The sequence below is a fragment of the Psammomys obesus genome, unplaced genomic scaffold (genome assembly GCF_907164565.1).
Source record: "Psammomys obesus unplaced genomic scaffold, mPsaObe1.curated_primary_1811, whole genome shotgun sequence".
NCBI lineage: Eukaryota > Metazoa > Chordata > Mammalia > Rodentia > Muridae > Psammomys > Psammomys obesus.
The window spans coordinates 6942129-6960965 of NW_026585626.1; the positions used below are offsets into that span (position 1 = coordinate 6942129).

The 18837-nt window shown below is 50.9% G+C and overlaps 1 protein-coding gene across 1 annotated transcript in view; it reads left to right on the top strand.

The window, feature by feature from the left end:
- The first annotated feature begins 441 nt into the window (after window positions 1–441).
- LOC129682360 (cuticle collagen 13-like) overlaps window positions 442–18837 on the top strand; it is a 49087-nt gene continuing 30691 nt past the window's right edge. The window contains exon 1 of the mRNA XM_055614692.1: window positions 442–708. Coding sequence (XP_055470667.1) covers window positions 442–708 — 267 coding nt within the window. The remainder of the gene's footprint in view (window positions 709–18837) is intronic.

Consider the following 18837-nt stretch of genomic DNA (forward strand, 5'->3'; position numbering starts at 1 on the left):
GTCTCTCTTCACCTGCCCCGGGGCCGACCGGGGTTGGGGGTTGGGGTGTGGGGCCTCGGAGCGGGGACTTCCGCTCTGCCGGTTCCTCCTCCTCCGAGGCCCTCGTCACTGACCCCTGAGTCCCTGGGGGGCCGGGCAGACACCGTGGCTTTGTGTCGGGGCTTCTTTTGGGCCTGACTGCTCCACTCTGGCCTGTCCCGCCCACTAATCCCCTCGATGGCTGGAGAGGTGGCATGCTTTACAGAGCCGGGAGGACACAGGCTTGGGGCCAGGAGTCCAGGACGGTACCCCGTTCGTCAAGAACAGCTGTTGCTTAAAGAAATTTAAAAAACAAACACACAAACATCTGTCCATCTATAGGACAGAAAGGTAGGGCAAGAGCGATTTATTTTATATACCTCGGAGAGGAAGGGGGCGAGCTGAAACACAGGGCTCGTAAGCATGGAGCTGAAGTCCCCAGACTCCCCTGGGACCATGGGGGCTCATTGGTCAGCCATGAAGTTGGGAACCCCACGCGCTGGGAGTCTGGCACGGCTCCCGGGTTCTTGGGCAGGTTACCCCTGTCCCTGCTTTCTTCTGAAATCGAGGAGGGTGGGCTTCCGTGGCTTCCCAGTCCTCGCGCTGCCGCTTGGAGTCCGAGGGGCTGGTCGACACCCAGGAGATCTGGGAGACGCAGCCTGGGACGGCGCGAGGCAGCTGATCCACCAGGTTAAGTAAATGGCTCTGGAAAAGGAGTCCAGACCGTCGAAGGGACAGAGAAGAAACCCAGATCTGAGAGGAGATCCGCCCCTCAGCCCAAGCAGCCGCAGCTCCGCCCGCGAGGAGCGCGGAGCCCTGGGCCGCTCCACTTCGCCCAAGTTCCCGCGGGGAACCCGCCGCGGCAGGCGCCGGCCTAGTCGGTGAACGCCCGCAGCTCCCGCGCGGAGCGAGCGAGGACTTACCGTATTTCCTCTTTTGCGCCCCAACTTTCGAAATCCCACTTGCCCATTGTGTGTGAGAGCATGTTTTCTCTTTCCTGGAGAGAGAGTTCCGCTGGAAGCTGGGAGACCTGAGTTTTTCAGTTTTGTTCTTTTAGTATCTGTCCTACTCTGCGACCCGAAGGCCCAGTTTCCTGTTTCCGCCTGAACACCTAGTAGGCATCTTAGACTACGTTCCCACAGCGTCAAAAACCTGGTGGCCTTACCATTTGTGAGTTCTCTTTACTTCAGGAAAGGGCAAACTCCCCTTGCCTGTGTCTCCAGAAGATCTTGAAGGCACTTAGCAACAAAACTCCTCCTTCTGCCACCACGCAGTGCCCTAACACTGTTTATTTTGCCTCCAAGTAAGGCCAGGGTCTGCTGGCCACCACGTAGTTCGACGTTCCCTCTTTTCTTTTCCCTCTCTTAAAAGCCGCACCGTGTGCTCCCATGAGTTTATGAGCACCACAGGGGCGCAGGAGCTGGGGAGGCCGGAAGGCCAGGTCACATCTTTGGAGGGGGAGTGATAGACAGATGGTTGTGACCCACCATGAGGGTGCTAGGAAACACACCTGGGTCAGAGTAAGTGCTCTGAGCCATCTCTCCAGCTCTTTCTTTAAAAAAATAAAATAAAATAAATATATTTTTAAAGATTTTTTTGCTTTTAATTTTATGGTGTGTGTGTAAGTGAGTCAACAATTGCCCCCGGGGCCAGAAGAGGTATTTGTGAGCCATCCTGCTTGGTACTGGTCACTCAAAGAGGGTCTTCTGCATAAGCAGTGTGTGCTAATCTGAGCTGTGGAGGGATCTCTCTGGTCCTCTCCTCCTCTCTCCCCCTTCCCCTCCCCCTTCCCTCCCCCTTCCCTCCCCTCCTCTTCTCTCCCCACCACCCTTGCTCATTTATTGCCCAGGCTGACCTCCAGCTGGAACGATAATTGAGGATGACTCTAAGCTCCAGGCCCTCTCCTCTCTACCTCTCCTCTCACCCTCTCGAGACACCCGGCTTCTGCAGTTCTGGGGATGGGGTCCATTCCAGGCTTGGTCATCCAAGCTACACTCCCAGCCCCCGTGTTTTCTTGATGGAATATTGCAATGCCGCAAACTGTCTTTGCGTCGCCTTGTCCTCAGTACCCTCCCCGCTAGAGCATCGAGGGCTATTTTGAAGCTGAAGTCAGGTAGTGTTTGCTGTCTAAAATCCTGCCGTAGACACGCCTGTCACTCAGCCTTCATAGCAGGAAGTCCGTGTCCCTTGCCCTGCTCGCCTGTGCCCAGTAGCATTTATTACCATATTACATGCTGCATATCTACACACTGATTTCTGCCTTTTCCTTCTAATGCAGGTGCCGCCAACACAGCAGCTTTGATTGCCTTTTTTTTTTTTTTTTTTTTAATGGAGTCTCCTTGGGGGTAGAGGCAGGCAGATTTCTGAGTTTCGAGGCCAGCCTGGTCTACAAAACGAGTTTCAGAACAGCCAGGACTACAGAGGGAAACCCTGTCTTGAAAAACAACAAACAAACAAACAAACAAACAGGGTCTCCTATGTCCAATGCTTGCCTCTAACTTCCTATGTATTAGATCGCCGAGGTTGACCTTGAACTTCTGATCCTTCCGTCTCCATCTTCCTACTATCTGGGATTTGAGGTATGCATCCTATACTTAGTTTCTGTGGTGCTGGTGACTGAACACAGGGCTTAGGGAATGCTTGGGGAGTCTTCTGCTATCTAAGCCACACTCCCAGCCCCTGATAAGAGGCTTGGGAAGAAATCTCACCCCCCACCCCCAGCAGGACTCATACAAGGAGCTCTAAGGACATCCCTGTTTTGGCGTGAACCAGCCACCCTCCCTGGCTGCAGCTTACGTGGCTCATGTCCAGAAACAAATCAGCCTCTATGTCAGTTGCCTTCTGCTTTGAGAGTCTCATGGTAGGAAAAGGTTGTGATTTGGGAAGGGTGGAGAGTGAAGCTAAGACTTTACTCAGTTCTGTGTCCTGTGGGCCAACAAAAAAGTCTTCTCTAAGGAAGTTTGGAAACCAAGACCACAGGGCCTGCACATCCATCCACCCACCCATCCACCCATCCACTCACCCATCCACCCACCCACCACGCACCCACATATCCATCCCCTCCCCCCCCCTCCCTCCCTCCCTCCCTCTCTCCCTTCCTCCCTCTCTCCCTCTGTAGTGTTCTCAACATGGTGCATGTTTTTGGAAGAGGCTGGGACATCAGGAGACTTGTGCCAGCAATTAGGAGACCCAGGCTATCAGTAGCTCTGCTAGGGGTTGGCTGAGTGACCCCATGTCAGTCTTTGACCTCTGGAAGCGTCAGTTCTCCCCATTGTAAAGGATAGTTCGTTCTTCCTGCCCCATGGCATAGTGAATTAGACTGTCAAGGGGGATCACTTCCTCATGCAGACGTGACTGAGACAGGACACCTAAAGTCAGGTCTCTGTCCTCTAAGAGCTTAGAATACAGTCTTTGTGGTTTAGAGTCCCTTTTCTGGGTCCCCTAATCTCCTTTTTCAGTCTGGCTCTTGGTGGGGCCTGTTCACTGAGTGGGCACCCTTCCTGGCCCCATACAGTCAAATGATGGCGCCCCCTCGTGGCACGTCCTGGAACAACAGTACTCTTTAACTGAGACACCCTGAGCTGGAGGAGGCCAAAAGAAGGACAAACCTGGGAAGAAATCAGGCCCTCACACAGAGTGCCATGCTGGAAGGGCCTTGGTGCCCCGCCCTCCCCCAGGGGCCTCTAGAGATGGCTATGATATGGCACTGCAGCCTCTCCCCCAGGGCCGGGCTTCCTAAAAGCCAGACACAGGTGACTGCTAAATTCTGACCTAATCCCATTGCCCAACCCGCCCCATCTACTTCACCACCGGAGACAGACAAGCACCTGGATTATCGTCCCTTACCTCCTTTTCCTCTTCTCTCTCTCTCTCTCTTCTTCTTCTTTTTGAAACAGTCTCAGATAGCTCAGGCTGGCCCCAAACTTACGGTATAGCCATGAGCTTCTGATCCAGGTTCTGGAATTGAATGTGTGCACCACCATGCCAGCTTTTGAAGGCTGAGCTATATCCAAGCCTTCCCTGGATTTTCTCCTCTTATTGCCCACAGGCACAACACAATAGGTATAGGGGTGACCCTTCTTAGAGATTCAAAGTGATCCTGAAACCCCAGGGGAGTGTGTGAGTGTGTGAGTGTGTGCTTGTACTCAGGTCTTCCCAGCTAAATTACAAGAACCCTGGCATCTAGAACCACGACTACTATCACACACAGCTCATTTTAGCAGCCTGTCCATGGCTCTGAGCTGTATATGTGTGCGTTGTATTTGCTAGAGTACAGCCCTTATATGAAATTCTGGGTTTATTTGTTTGCTTGTTTTTGAGACAGGGTTTCTCAGTGTAGCCTTGGCTGTCCTGGACTCAATTTGTAGACCAGGCTGGCCTCAGACTTACAGAGATCTGCCTGCCTCTGCCTCCTGGAGTGCTGGGATTACAGGTGTGTACCACCACCTTCTTTATTTATTTTTTAAAGAACCAGGACCATGAATTTAGTCCTTGTTTACTATACTGGGTTTTGGGTCATTTTGGAGACAGTAGATCCCCAGAGATTAAGCTCAATAGGTGTGCTCAGGACTGAGAAGAACTTTCAGGAAAGGCTGGTATGCAGAAGGCGTTCACTAGCTGCAGCCCCCGTCCAGAAGACTGCCTCCTTGAGACGAGGGGATTTTAGGAGGATCTCTTCCCAGCCTGTGGCTGATTCCTAATGTGAGGAGACTCTCTGTCTGCCTTCTTTGGGTCCTGAAGTCGGTGTTTTAGGAAAGGGGACTGGTGAGGCGTCAGCTCAATGTAGCAGCAGCAGAGGAAGCCAAGACAGGCTGGGCTGGGGAAGTCGAGCTGAAGGGTTTTCAAGTATTACTTTGGATTCCAGTCTCTGACCATGCCAGTGAGCTTGAGGTCCACTGCTGTCATTCTATGCCCTGTCACATGAGTGTGTGTGGGGGTAGGTAGATGAGTAAAACTCTGGGACCAGGGGTTGGGGGATTTCCCAGGCACCATAAAGCCTAGCATCGAATAGAGCAGAAGATCACCAAGTACAGACTCTGGGAACAGGTTTTCTGAACCCATGTGGCAGCTTCCTCCTTGGTAAGTCTGTGACATTGGCATCACCTGTCTGACCCTCAGTTTTCTTAGTAAAGTATAGAATAGTAGTCCCAACTCAAACATTGTTGGAAGTGGTAAATGGATACATCACTCAAAGTGCTTGGGATAATGCCTGGTACTTAGTACATGCTCAATAAACACTGAACACTGTCTATTGTCAGGAAGGCAACTTCTGTCCAAGTTGTGTGAGTTCACACCATCAGTTCCCAGCATCTGAAGACCTCTCTAGCTGTAACATTATTCTGTGGTTCTGTGGTTGTCTTCTGAGTCTAGAGGGTGATGAAGGCCACAGGACTATCATATTGGATTGGGGGGGGCTTTCTCAAACTTTGATGCCCAGGGGGTATTTTAGGATGACCCCGCTCAGCATCCCAGGGTCATAGGTTGTCCTCCCCTTTGAGGAAAGAGACTCATGGACGAGTGATAAGCTGGGAAAAGCTCCTGGCCTGTCATGTTTACCGAGCTGCTCTGACTTATGACTGGATGCGAATATCTGGCTGCAGGCAATTGCCTAAATCATTTAGGGGTTGACAGGGAAGGGAGGGAGGGGACATGGGGAGCTGGAGGGAGAATGTTCCTGTAATTCTTCGGTCTGAGGTACATTAAGGAGCCATAAGCCATGTCGAGAGCTTGAATTACATTAGGGAGATTATTCTGTTACAGTCTATAATCCTGGGTAATATGCGTCACGCTGCACACCTGCTGTGATAAATCTCACCTGTAATGGCCTGACCCTGGGGACCCAGGGACGCCAGGGCAGCTGGCAGGGCTATGAGAGAGGACAGAGAGACACCTGTGAGCCCTGTGGTCCTCCTGACTCATCCCTGGGTCCCTCTCCCCCTGACTTTGCTGGGAATGAACACAGATAAAAACAAACCAAAACCAAAACCCAAAAACAACAACAAAAGACCGCAGTCTTCTCCAATCCCACCCCAGGACCCCAGTTCAGACCTTTCCTGTCTTGTTCCTAGACTCTTGTCAGTGTTTGCCTGTCAATCTCTGCAAAGGTAGCCTGACGATCTCACAGGGACCCCTCTGAGGAGACAGCGAAATCTTCATTTTTGCATTGTGTTGTTGGCCATCTATGGATTCAGCACAGCTTTTCTGACTGTCTCCCTTGCTAGGCCTCAAGGACCCTCAGATCAGGGACAGCCACAGTGCTAGGCACAGCTGGGCTCAGTAGCTTCTGCGGGACTGCATAGCTATTTCAAGGCAGAATCAAGACCCAAAGCCCAGTCATTTCAGCCCCTACAGAACCCTGTCCTGGCTTGTTCTCCAGCCTGGCCTCGCTTGCATCCTTTCTAGAGTGTGATTTTGTTTTATGCAGAGGATCATCTCAAGTTCAAGGGACAGCTCTCCCTGTGTGTCTCAGTCAAGGTACCTGGAGCCTCCCCATCTGTCTTCTACTTTTCTAGGAACTCAGCCTGCACCCTACAGGGCTTGACCAACCTTTTCTGGGCTCTGGCCTTTTGCCTTCTCAGACTGTTCCCAGTTCCAGAGAGGCCCTGCAGGGATGAGGTGCCTGTTGTATGTTCCTAGGTGACACCCTGAGCCCCACCCACCCCAGATTCTGCTTCCCAATCCTCCACTGTCCCCAAACACACATGCAGTGTCTGCCATTATGTGGGACGACATAAGGGACACATTTGGGGACTTCCGGGTCCCCAAATGGAATGGGTTGGTCACGTCTCTCTAAGGATCTTCTGGGGAGGGGGTTGTCTCAGCTGCCACCTGTCAAGCACTGGGTTGCACTTGCCCCCTGACTCACCTCACTTACCCCATCACATTTTTTTTAGGAGGGGTAGGAGTTATATCACTTCCATTTTATATAAGTTTGAGACGGGGGCCCAGAACTTGCCAGGGCCTGAGGGAGTGAGATGACTCAGAGGTCAAAGAGTTTGTGTGCAGACTCTGGAGTTCAGATCGCCAGAACCCTCAGATATGCTGGGTGGATGTGGCAACCTTCCTGTGAGCCCAGCCTTGGAAAGTGGAGACCCAGAGTCAGCAGGCTCTCGAGAGTGAGCTCCGAGTGTGGGAGATCCTACCACAACGACGAATAAGGCAGAAAAGTCATGGCGGATGAGTCCTGCTTTCAGCTTTAGGCCTTCAAGGTAGTCCCACACATGCGCACGCTCTTCCTTACACATATGTGTGGCCACACACATGCAAACGTGCATAGGCACACATGAAAATGGAAAGAAGGAAAGCCAGTCCTCCTGCCTCCACCTCCTAAGCACACCACCATGCTCAGTTCATGCTGGCTTCGGTGGTGAGCACAGGGCTGTGGGTTGGCTCCCATCTTCTCCTGTCCCCTGCCTCGGGCCTCCTCTCTTAGCCATTTTCAGGCTTGCAGCTGGCCAGCTGTCTCCAGCACCTTCCCCCACATCTACCTGTTGCCAGGCCTGAGAAGTCCTCGAGTCCCGAATTTCTCACCATGGATTCCTCCCTCCGGCTCCCAATTCTCCTCCAGACATGGGACCCACAGCAGTTGGCTAAATCACACAAATATTTATTCCATTCACTCACTGAATCTTGGGAGGGTCAGCAGGTGATCTCATTCAGTAATTTTAAAATCAGAACGCACTTAAAATTATATTTATTTATTTTTATGTGTGTGCCTGTGTGTATGTGTGTGTGTGTATGCATGCCATGCACATTCATGAGCCTGTGGAACAGAGGAGGCCGTTCAGTCCCAGAAGTAGATTTGCAGATGGTTGTGAGCCACCATGTGGGTGCTAGGAACTAAACCTGGGTCCTCTGCAAGAGCAGTCAGTGCTCTTAACCCGAGCCACCTTTCCAGCACCCCCTTTAAAAAAGATTTTAAAAAATTGTGTGTGTGTGTGTGTGTGTGTGTGTGTGTGTGTATGTGTGTGTGTGTGCCACATACGTTCAGGGACCTATGGAGGCTGGAAGAGGGCGTTGGCCCCCTGGAGCTGAAGTTACAGGTAGATGAGAGTCTCCTGACATGGGTGCTGTGAAGCAAACTCAGGACCTCTGGAAGAGCAGGCTTCCTTTAGCACTGAGCCATTTCTCCAGTCCCTAGAAAATATTGTTCAAGAAAAAAAAAAAAGAGTTTCTGTGGACATTTTGTAGAGAAATGAGATCCATGGTGATGCCCAGACTCTGGGCGTCCAGGTCCCACCCCGTGCGCTGATATCCCTGTCGAGGACTTCCCGGGAACAGCTGGAAAGCAGCTGCCCCATCCTACCGTGGTGTAGAGCGGGACACAGATGTTCCCGAATAAGATGAGCCGCCTGGCTTGTCAGCGGCTGTTTCCAGACGCCCCCTTCACACAGACCTTGCTGTGCCCCCATCGCTGACTGAGGATGCACTGTAATAACTCATTGTTTCCATGCTCTGAGCGGCAGGGTGTGTGCCCTAACCTTGACTCCTAATCCCTGCCTTCAGACCTACAGGACCCTGGGCAATGAGCCTCATAAGCTTTATGGGCTCTGCACCAGAATAACAAATCTGCTGGCTTTGGTTTCCTATATAAAACCGCACCCCAAACCTGGGTGAAGCGGTACACACCAATACGGCCATGGGAAAGCAGAGACAGGGCAGGGGGATCAGAGTTCAAGGTCACCCTTGACCACATAGTCAATTTGAGTCCAGCCCAGCCTGCTACATGAGGCCTTGCCTATGGCTGACTTGCCTGGGAAGCTCTTCTCTTGGTCTTTCTTGCAGTCTCTGGGCGGAAGCTGAGGCTGTCATGTGTAAGACTGACTGAGGTGCTAGCCTGGCTCAGATTCCTGTTCTCTGGGCATCCTTGAGGCCTCTCCACAACCCGTGTGACCTTGAGCGAGAAAAGGATGTGATCTTTTTGATCTCCCACCTGTTCTCATCTATTATGAAGAGAAGCCCCTGGGTGGAGAAAACAGTTCAGTTGGTAGAGTCCCTGGCTTCCGCCCCCTCATACCCTCTAAACCATACATGGTGGCTCATAACTGGAGTGAGAGTGCTTGTGAGGTAGAGGCATGAGGATCAAGAGTTCAAGGCCATCCTCTGCTACCTGGCAAGTTTGAAGCTAGCCTGGGCTACCCAAGACCCTGTCTCAAAATACTTCCTAACTAGCTAACTGAGTAACTGACTTCTGTTTTTGGGCAGTAACCACAATACAGCTCCCCATATTAAGAACTTACATTACCTGGTGTCATTTTTCTTTCTGCTTTTATGTCTAGCACCGTGCCAGGTGACTGGTGGTGACAGGGGTGGGGTGACTAAGGGCAAACACCCTTTGTACTCTTGATAATAAACAATGCGGTCCTGAAGATAAAATAAACACAGGCAGGGAGCAGATTGTGCAATCAGGGAATCTAGGAGAGGTCACCCACAATGGGTCCTTGAAGTAGGAGGACAAAGGGGCTGGGGGTGGGGTGGGGGTGGGGCCAGAGAAAGCCTCAAGAAGTGAGAGGGCGCCCTCAAGGGGCAGGGTATGGAATGGTCAAAGCGTAGATGTGGGATTATTCTCAGACCCCAACTGTGCCTATACGCGTGCCTTCCAGGCTATTTGGCCTGTTCTTACAAAGTGTATTTCATAAGGCTCAAATAATGAGTTTACTGCCTGGAAAGAGCAGGCTTTAACTGGGGATGTCCTGAGAGGCTGAGGGAGAAGGCGAGGACAGGCAGGGAGGGTGGACACTGCTCCAAGGATCTCCAGCATTTGGCATATCAATTGTACCCTACAAAAATCACACCCCAAAACCATGCAATTGATTAATAGAAAAAAAAAACCCAGCAAACATCTCACAATATTTTAGGTAAGTTTATGATTTTATATTGGGCTGGATTTATCCATAGCTGTCCTTTGAGCCACAGGCTCGTGTGCCTGAAGGGGACAGTACCTTGGGTTCATTGCACTTATCACGGCTGGCAGGGTCTACCTGCTTCTTCCTCTGGGGCAGGCTCAAAAGCTGTGTTCAGAGAGGAACAGAGACTGAGACTGCGGAGGCACACAGCCTGCACCAGCCATGGAATGGGCTGAATTCCACCTGGTCTCTGTTGGGCCAAAAGGAACAATTCTGGGAATTTGGCTGTGGCCCAAAGCAGGCTTTGGGCCCAGAATGACAGACTGTGAACAGAGACCCTAGAGCTTCATGTGTCTGTGTGCATGCGTGCATGTGTGTGTGTATGAAAGAGAGAGGGAGAGGGAGAGAGAGAGAAATAGAAAGAGGAGAAGAAGAATGTGTATAAGAAATGGTATATATGAGACAGCTTGTTTGAATGAGTATGAGTGTGTGTGTGTGTGTGTGTGTGTGTGTGTGTGTGTGTGCGCCTGTGTGTGATGGAGAGAAAAGTGGGAGCACCATCTGTCTGTTTTCTCTGAGGAACGGCTGTCTCCTCAAGTTAGTAAGTGTGTCAGCAAGAGAAAGGAAGCAAGGTAAATGATTGTCGCATACACAGTGGCCCATCGTTGTCAAGTTTTCTAATTTTTCAAATATGTTGTTCTCTCTGTCTCTCATTCTCTCGTGTTTTTCCTTTTCACCTTAATTTAAAATTATTTATTTTACATGTATAGGTGTTTTGTCAGCCTCTATATCCCCGTACCATGGGCATGCCTAGTTCTCAGGGAGGCCACAAGAGGGCATCAGATCCCCTGGGACTGGATGGATAGATGGTTGTGAGCTGCCATGTGGGTGCTGGGATTTGAACCTGGGTCCTCTGGAAAAGCAGACAGTGCTTTTAACTTCTAAGCCACCTCTCCAACCCCCTCTGCCTTATTTTGAGACAGGCAAGCCTCTAACTGGTGACCCTTCTGCCTCAGCTTCACCATTGTAGGATGACAGCCATTTAGTCCTGTGCTTGGCTTTATGCTTTTTTTTTTTCTGTCTCTCTCGTTTGTATACTTAAATTTTTTTATACACATTCTTTTAAATATGTGTGTACATATATGTTTTTATTTTAGCTCATGTGTATGAGCATTTGACTGCATGAATGTGCACTACCTACTTGCCATGCCACAGAGGTCAGACACTAGGAATGGAGTTGTGGATGGCTATGAACCACCACGTGGGTGCTATGAACTGAACCCAGGTCCTCTGTAAGAACCGTAAGTCCTCTTAACTGCTGAACTAACTCTCCAGTTCCAATATTCACTCACTCACCCACTCATCCATTCGTTCACTGTGTGTGCCCCATGTCACCCACGTGGAGGCCAGAGGACAACTTTGGGGAGGCAGATTTGCCCTTATCAGAAAGCCTCCAGCCTCCCCCGTCTGTGGCTTCTGCCGTGATGATGCTGCGTTCCTGCCCCAGATAGCCCTGAAGCCAGAGCCCCACCAGGCATGGGGTAGGCTGGCTACAGGCCCAGTAGCTATCTCCACCCAACCCTGGGCCCACACCCTTCACAAATTCCCTCCTTTAATAAACACTTGGGCTCTCGTTGGAGCTCAGTGGTAAGAGGTTTGTCTGGCAAGCAATTGGTCCTGGGCTTCAACTATTGTTGGGGGTGGGGGTGGGACTGGGGTTAGGGTTGGGGGTGAGGAAGCATCAAACAACATAAGTGCCAGTCATTTTTCTGGGCCCAAGATGTAGGCCCTGGAGATCCTCAAATTCCTCTGGTTGGTGCTCTTCCTTCTAAAGGGTGGGAATGACACAGAAACTTCTTTCCTTCGAGAGGGGAAAGAAGGGTCAGGAAGTAACCCCTCGGAGCTCTTTCTGCTTCCCTTCTCTGGGCTTCTGTCTCTCCATCTGGAGAGGTGCTTAGAAAACTCTGAGCAGGAGAGAAACGGGGTCAAATTATCTCTGCTAAGCAGAGGAGCTGAAGGCACGCCTTTCCACCTTCTGGTCAAGGTCATGATGGCAACCACGGCTGGGTTGTTGAGACAAATAATGGGGAAATGGGTCTTGATGCCTAGGGAAATATACTCTGCTCTTATCTCCTTTCCCCATCTGCCCCCTTACCTTCTCTCCTCTCTCCTCAGTCCTCTCATTCTTTTTCCTCCTCTCTTCCCCCCTCTCTATCCTATCCTCTTTGGCCCTCTCTCAGTCTCCACTCTCATTCTCTTCCCCTTTCTCCTTTTTCCCTTTCCCTCTCCTTTCCCTCATTTCTAGTCTTTTATCCTTTCTCCTCTATTCATTTAGGAACTGTTTTCCTTGCTCTGGAGCCACAGGGAAGGAGAAGGACAGGAGCCCTGCCTGCCCTGGTCTCCCCAGAGAATAAGCAGGAGCCTCCAATCTTGCTCCCCTGGCCTCTGCTTTCTTCTGGCCCCATTTTCAAATTTTTTTTTGGGGGGGGGGGTTGGGTAGACACTGAAGACTTCTAATCTGATAAGTGCCATGATTAGAATCTGTGATTTGAGGGCACCACACATATATGTGTGTGTGTGTGTGTGTGTGTGTGTGTGTGTGTGTGTATGTGTGAGAGAGACAGAGAGAGAGAGAGAGAGAGAGAACTGGGGCAGTGAAGCCTCTACAAAACCTCTCTCTCTTTCTCTCCCTCCTTTCTTTTTCTTCCCCTTCCCTCTCCCTCACCACGATACTGTTCCCTCTCTCTTCACCTCTTCCCTCCGTCCCTCTCTTCCCCCAGCTCCCCCTGAGGCTTGCCAGCTGCCAGGAGATGACATCTCCTTTCATGTTTGGGGCTGAGCACGGCTTTGAATGTTCGTTTGATTCCGTTAAGATAATAGCTGGTTCACTGTCAGATGCAGACTGATCAGTTAAAACCTTAATCACTGCCTGTCTCCTCACACAGCACTTATTTTTTAAGAGATTAATCCCCTCAGCCCTGCTCGGGCTCACATTCAGCTTGGAAGAAAAAAAAAAAAGGCAGCGCTTGTGTTGGCTTTTGTTATTGTTATTATTGCCTCCCTCATTATTCTGTGCATGACCTCCCTCCCTCCATCCCTCCAGCTAGTCCTGTCTTTTTTGCCTCTGTATTCTCAGTCTTCCCCAGATCTCTTGTATATTCTCTCCCTGCCTTGTATTCACACACACACACACACACACACACACACACACACACACATGCACACACGCACACCCACATTGGCACACATACTCTGATATGGCTTTCCGTCATAGTGTGAGCTGATCTGTACGTGGACTTTGCGTGAGCCTGACGTTCTTGTATGCACTGCAGTGTTCTCCACACCAGGCAGGGCAGGACACGGCTTCCAGCACATGTAAAGGAAGGCGGCTGAGAGACGTCTCTGTGTGTTTTGGAGAGAGTCATGTTTTAGAGTCACTCCTTGTCCTACCAGCCCTCCTATAATCGCATCATGTGACTCTGAGAAGGAGCCTCGCTTCCCCTCAGCTTCACCGTGTCTTGAGTGTGTACTGCAGCTACTGAGAGGTCAGTCTGCGTTGTCCATGCTTGCTCCAGCTCCTGGGCTCTGGTGGTCCTTTTGCTTCTCCTGGGTAGCTGGGCTTCAGGAGCACGACACTCCATAGCTGGCTTCTCTGCACTGTTCTGCTGTTGTTTCTCATCCTATTTCTTCTTTTAGTAGACAAACCCTAGCCAGGCTGGGGACGGAGAGTGCCCAAAGCTAGCCCCTTAAAGACTTGCTTTGGGTATTTGTAACCAAACATGAATTTTACAGAAGAAAATGGCCCAGAGTTCATTTAGCACAGCCATTCACAAAGAGTGGAGGGCTCAGGGGCCGGCCTGACTTGTCCCCAGTCCCACAGTAAGTTGTGGTACTGCTGGAGCATTTGGTTTTGCCTCTGCCTATATCAGCCAAGACAGATCAACCACACAAGGGAGTACCGCGTACTCAGAGCCTACCCTGGGCCCGATCCCAGAGGAGCCACTCAGGCTGTCCCGGGGTGGCAAACTCTGCCCTACTGCGGTGGTACCTCCTGTCTAGCAAAGTGTTCAGGGCACATGGGTGGAGAAGGGGTACTTGGGGGTCGCAGAACCATAAGGAGAGGGAAGGAGGTGAGCACCTGGGGACGCTGAGGATGCTGGCCCTTTCCTAGGCTGCAGCACCAGGACCAGGCGAGACACCCTGTTAGAATTCAGGAGCTATGTGCACACACCGTGTTCTAGGAGAGAACAGGCCCTCTGCATGGCGATGTTTGCGGCTGCTGATGTTGGCATCGGGTAGAAGGAAGGACTCTGCCTCCAAGGCATGGGGACAGGTGACACAGGTGACAACGTCCTCACTGGCAATGTTTTCTCTCTCCTTCTCTGGGCAGCGCTGAGAGCTGGGAGCCTGGGCAGCCTGCCTCAGTTGGCATCACTAGCAGGTTGGAAATCTTGGAGGAGTCACCATTGGCCTGTCTAGAACTCTGTAGGAGTCACAAGCCAAGCAATGGCTCCCGAGTGTAATCCCAGCTGAGGCAAGAAAATTGCCACAAATCTGAGCCTGTGCTGTGTAGTGAGTTCAGGATAGCCTGGGCTACAGTGTGAGAGGCTATCTCAAAAAATATCCTGGTTGTGGCAGCTCCTATAATCCTAGCACATGGAAAGCTGAGGTGTGTGTGTGTTATCACAAATTTTAGGTCAGCCGGGACAGTATGAGATCCTGTTCCACAAAAAAAAAAAAAATAAATAAAAATTAGTAAGATGAAATAGGCCAGCGATTGCATGCTTGGTGTGTGGTTCCTGGTGAACAAGTGCATGCCAGGCACACCTGTTCAGTGAAGGCACACTGAACACACACGGGCCCTGTGCTGGGCACTATGGATACAAGAGCTGAACCAGTTCCCATCTCCTCCCTCTGTGCCTGCTCACGTGAGTGTACTGGAAAGAAGCCACCTTGCATGTAAGTGTGTGTTGGGGGCTGTGGATATGTGTGCGCGCGCGCGTGCACGGAGGCGGGAGGTTGCCGTCTGTCCAGTTCTCCAGGAGCGGCAGCATGGCGAGTGTCCTCTGGATCCAGGCTCTGATTGGAGCCCGCGGCACTGGGCTCCTGTGATGGACAGGAGTGTGAGAAAGGATGGGGAGAGGAGAACGGGGCCGAGAAGGCTGAGGTCCGGATGGGCTGAGTATGGGGGAGCAGAGAGACTCAGAGGTGCCGGGTTCCACTTCCCGAACAGAAGCGGCGGCTGGAAAGGGCTGCAGGGGCTGACACATCCTCCGGCTGCCTGCGCCAGCGGGAGGCGGCCCGGGGTTAATGGCATGACATCCCCGAGGCAGTCTGCCCGATGGGCTTCTGATGCCTTTTCTAATTTGGTAGCGCTGAAGATTAGAAGGCAGGGAGAAGAGAGTTTTCCTCTCGAAGGTTATTATCCTGCCGACTCCCCTGGGCGCCCAAGGGAGGGAGTCAGCGTGTTCCAGGAGAAGAGGAAGCAGGGCCTGGCATTCTGGATCGGGTGCCCCTGGGGAGCCGGGAGTGAGCCGGGGCTGGAGCAAATAAAATTGATGCTATAAATGGATCCAGTGCTGGTTGAAATGGGAGCAGAGCCGTCTCAGCAGCAGAACCGGGAGGTGGTGGGGGAGGGGACCTCTTACAAGTAGACCTCACGGCTGCTGAGAGCTGAAGGTCTCCCTACCTTGAAGGGTCCCCAGATTTACCTCCTTGTTCCCCAAAGCAGAGGGCAGCGCAGCCATTGTATCCAACGTCTTTCTACCATAAAAACTCTTGGGGAGACAGAACAGGACCATAAGCCAAGGCACCCAGACCCCTTGATGGCTGTATGATGAAATCAGTGGCAGCAGGAAAACCAAGGTGGGTAGCACATGCACCTGAAAACCCAACACTTAGGGCTGAGGCAAATGTGTCTTGAGTTGGATGCCAGCCTGGGCCATGTAGTGAGACCCTGTTGAAAGAGAAAGATGCTAAAGCAAGTTGCTTGGTATCCTGATCTTGATTTTGGTGGAGCGGAGGGAGGGTTGGCATCCTCCTGAAGTGTCCTCTTCTAAAGCCATGGACACTGCTGCCCTCCCTGCCTGTTGTCTGTTGTCATCCTTCGGGATCGACTGCTACTTCCCCTGGGAAGCTCTCCTAGACCACCCCAGCTTATTGCAGGAACTCTGCTTCCATTCTGACCTACAACCTTGCAAGGCTTGCTAGCTTGCTTTTGAAGGCAGTAGCCTTGATTTACTTATTTCTGCACCCCCTTCTCTAGCACAGGAGGGACCAATGGCAGTACCTGTCTGATGAGTGAATGGCATTTATTTTTAAATGTCATCGTAAGAGGTTTGAGGGAGGACAGAGAGTTCCAGCCATGCTTGCGCTATACAAAGATGTTGTCTCAAAACAAGCACAGGAACAGACCAAACCAAAACAGCCAACAACCACTGGGTACTGAAAGAAGCTCCACCAGTGGCCAGAGCTGCAGAGGGGCTGGGGTGGGGTAGGCTTAGGTAGAGGTGAAATAATGTGGGGACTGGCTATTCCAGGACCAGCTGGGGGCTCCACACAGCCCACCTGGCAAGAGAGGACATCCTCACGGGTCAGCCTGTGATGACAAAAGTTCTACCAAAAGAGGTGTCCTCATTAGGTTATGTGAAATGTTTTTGGAGGCCAGGAATGCTGAGTTCAGCTTCTGCCACGACCCACAAACTAGCCCAGTGTCCTTTGGTGGAGAGCTGTTTCTCTCTGAAGTCCCAGCTTCTCTAATATGCCGATAATCTAAACAGGTCGCTTCTGAGGTCCTGTTAAGAGGCTGTTAAGCACAACAGCCCTGAGGTCGCAGCTTGGTCACTTGAGAGTTTCCCTTACCCTGTTGCAATTAAGACTCAATGTGACAGGGAAGGACAGCTTGGGGAGGGCAATGGTAGAGCTGGTCTAGAAAGGACCTAGCAGAGAAGGCTGGGACAGTACCGGTCTGTGTGACAGCTGGATAGTCTGATGGCCCCGGGGTGAAGGTAGCCTGGTGGGCAGCCAGAGATATGGACAGGGGTGGCCTCTGAAGCATTCTGTACCCAGCATTCTCTTTCCGGGCCAACAATTACCTAATCTACCATAGTAATGAAAATGTATAACAGCCAAATAACACTGACGGACAGAAAAGAAAATTCTAGTTGTCTCTACAGTTACAATGGCAACTACTCAACTAAGCACTGGAGGATTAAGGAAGCAAGGCCAAAGAAATTGGTGGGCTAGGAGTGGTGATGCACACCTTTAATCTCAACGCTTGGGAGTCAGAGGCAGGTGGATTTCTGTGAGGTCAAGGCCAGCCTACTTTACACAGGGAGTCCCAGGACAGCCTGGGGTAGTAGTGAGACCCTGTCTCAAAATAAATAATAAAAAGGAGAGAAAGGGGTAATTGGTGTCAGAGAAATTGTAGCATTCTGGAAGTGGGTGGGGCAGAAAGCTGTGGAAGGGACTCTCAACTGTAAGTGCTTACTTATGTTTTAGAAGCTGAGCCGCAGTTGGGCACGGTGGTGCATGCCTATAATGCCAGCACTCAGGGAGGCAGAGGCAGGAGGGTCTCTGTGAGTTCAAAGCTAGCCTGGTCTACAAAGCGAGTCCAGGACAGTCAAGGCAAGGCAGCAGGGAGAAACCCTGTCTCCGGAAGCTGAGCAGCATAGAGGTTGACTCAGAGGGCTTGAAAGTCTGTTCTTTTGTGTCTGCAGATGTGTCATTGTTTATTTTTGAAGCTGCTGTTTGCAGGCTGCGCAGATGCAGGAGTCGACACAAGCTAACTGAAGCAGCTCCAAGCAGGTGACTAGTTACAAACTTACTCGCGGAGAGCCCGGCTGGAGTCTGCCTGTAGCTTGAGAAGTTTTCAAATGGACTGGGGAGGCCTGTAGCTATGCTCTTCAGCATAGCACCCGTAACTGAAGCTCATGTACTGCAGCGCTGGCTTAGGACATAGCACAGGAGGAGGTTTTTGTTTCTGTTTGTTTGTTTTTGTTTTTAAGGTGAAAGACCCCAGCCTCACACTAAGTTAAACATAGCTAACGCCATTTTGTGAGACACCACTGTTTTGTAAAACTCTAAAGGCCAGATGAGAAACTGGAAAATTACTGAAAAATCCTAGCTGTGTCACCCACTTGGGATATCTGTGGTCAGGCTGCCCCAGTCATACTAAAAACAGTTTGTGTTAATCACTCTCATAGATATCTGTGAGACTGTTTCAGCTAAGATAGGAAAAAACAAAATAACAGGTGGCGGGCCACGTCAAGGGGTCATCCTACCCCCCTTGACCACCCAGTTCCTGGAATCTTGGTGCCCCTGCCAAACTTTGACGCAAATTGTGGTCTCGTGTAAACGTACCAATCAGCCCCCTGTAACCATGCCCTCTTGCTTCTGTACCAGTGCTTCTGCTCTAAAACCCTATAAAAACCCCAGTTTTTCCCCAAGGAGGCGCGCAAGGTTTCTCCCGAGTGACCTTGCTGCCCTGAGTACTCGTGAATCAAAATAAAAGCCTCTTGCTGTTTGCATCCGAATGGACTCGTTGTTCTTTGGGAGGGGGTCTCTCTGACGGAAGATACCCTCCGGGGATCTTTCAAAGGTAAAGTGGGGCTGTAGAGATGGCTCAGCAGTTAAGAGCATTGCTGTTCTTGCAGAGAGCCCAGGTCCAGCTCCTAGCACTCCAGTTCCTCTTACACACATCTGAGTAAAACATATACATAAAATATAAAAAATGTTAAGAAATGTGAAGTTTTTATTTATTTTTTCAGGGAGGAAGTTTTATTACTCATCTAAGACTACTGCTGTGTGGTATTAATAAAAAAAGCAGATGGGCTTTTATCTATCTATCTATCTATCTATCTATCTATCTATCTATCTCTCTATCTTTTATTTAAAGACAAGTTCAAACTATGTAGCACCGGCTGGCCTTGAACTTGTTATGTACTCCACACTCACAGAGATTCACCTGTCTCTG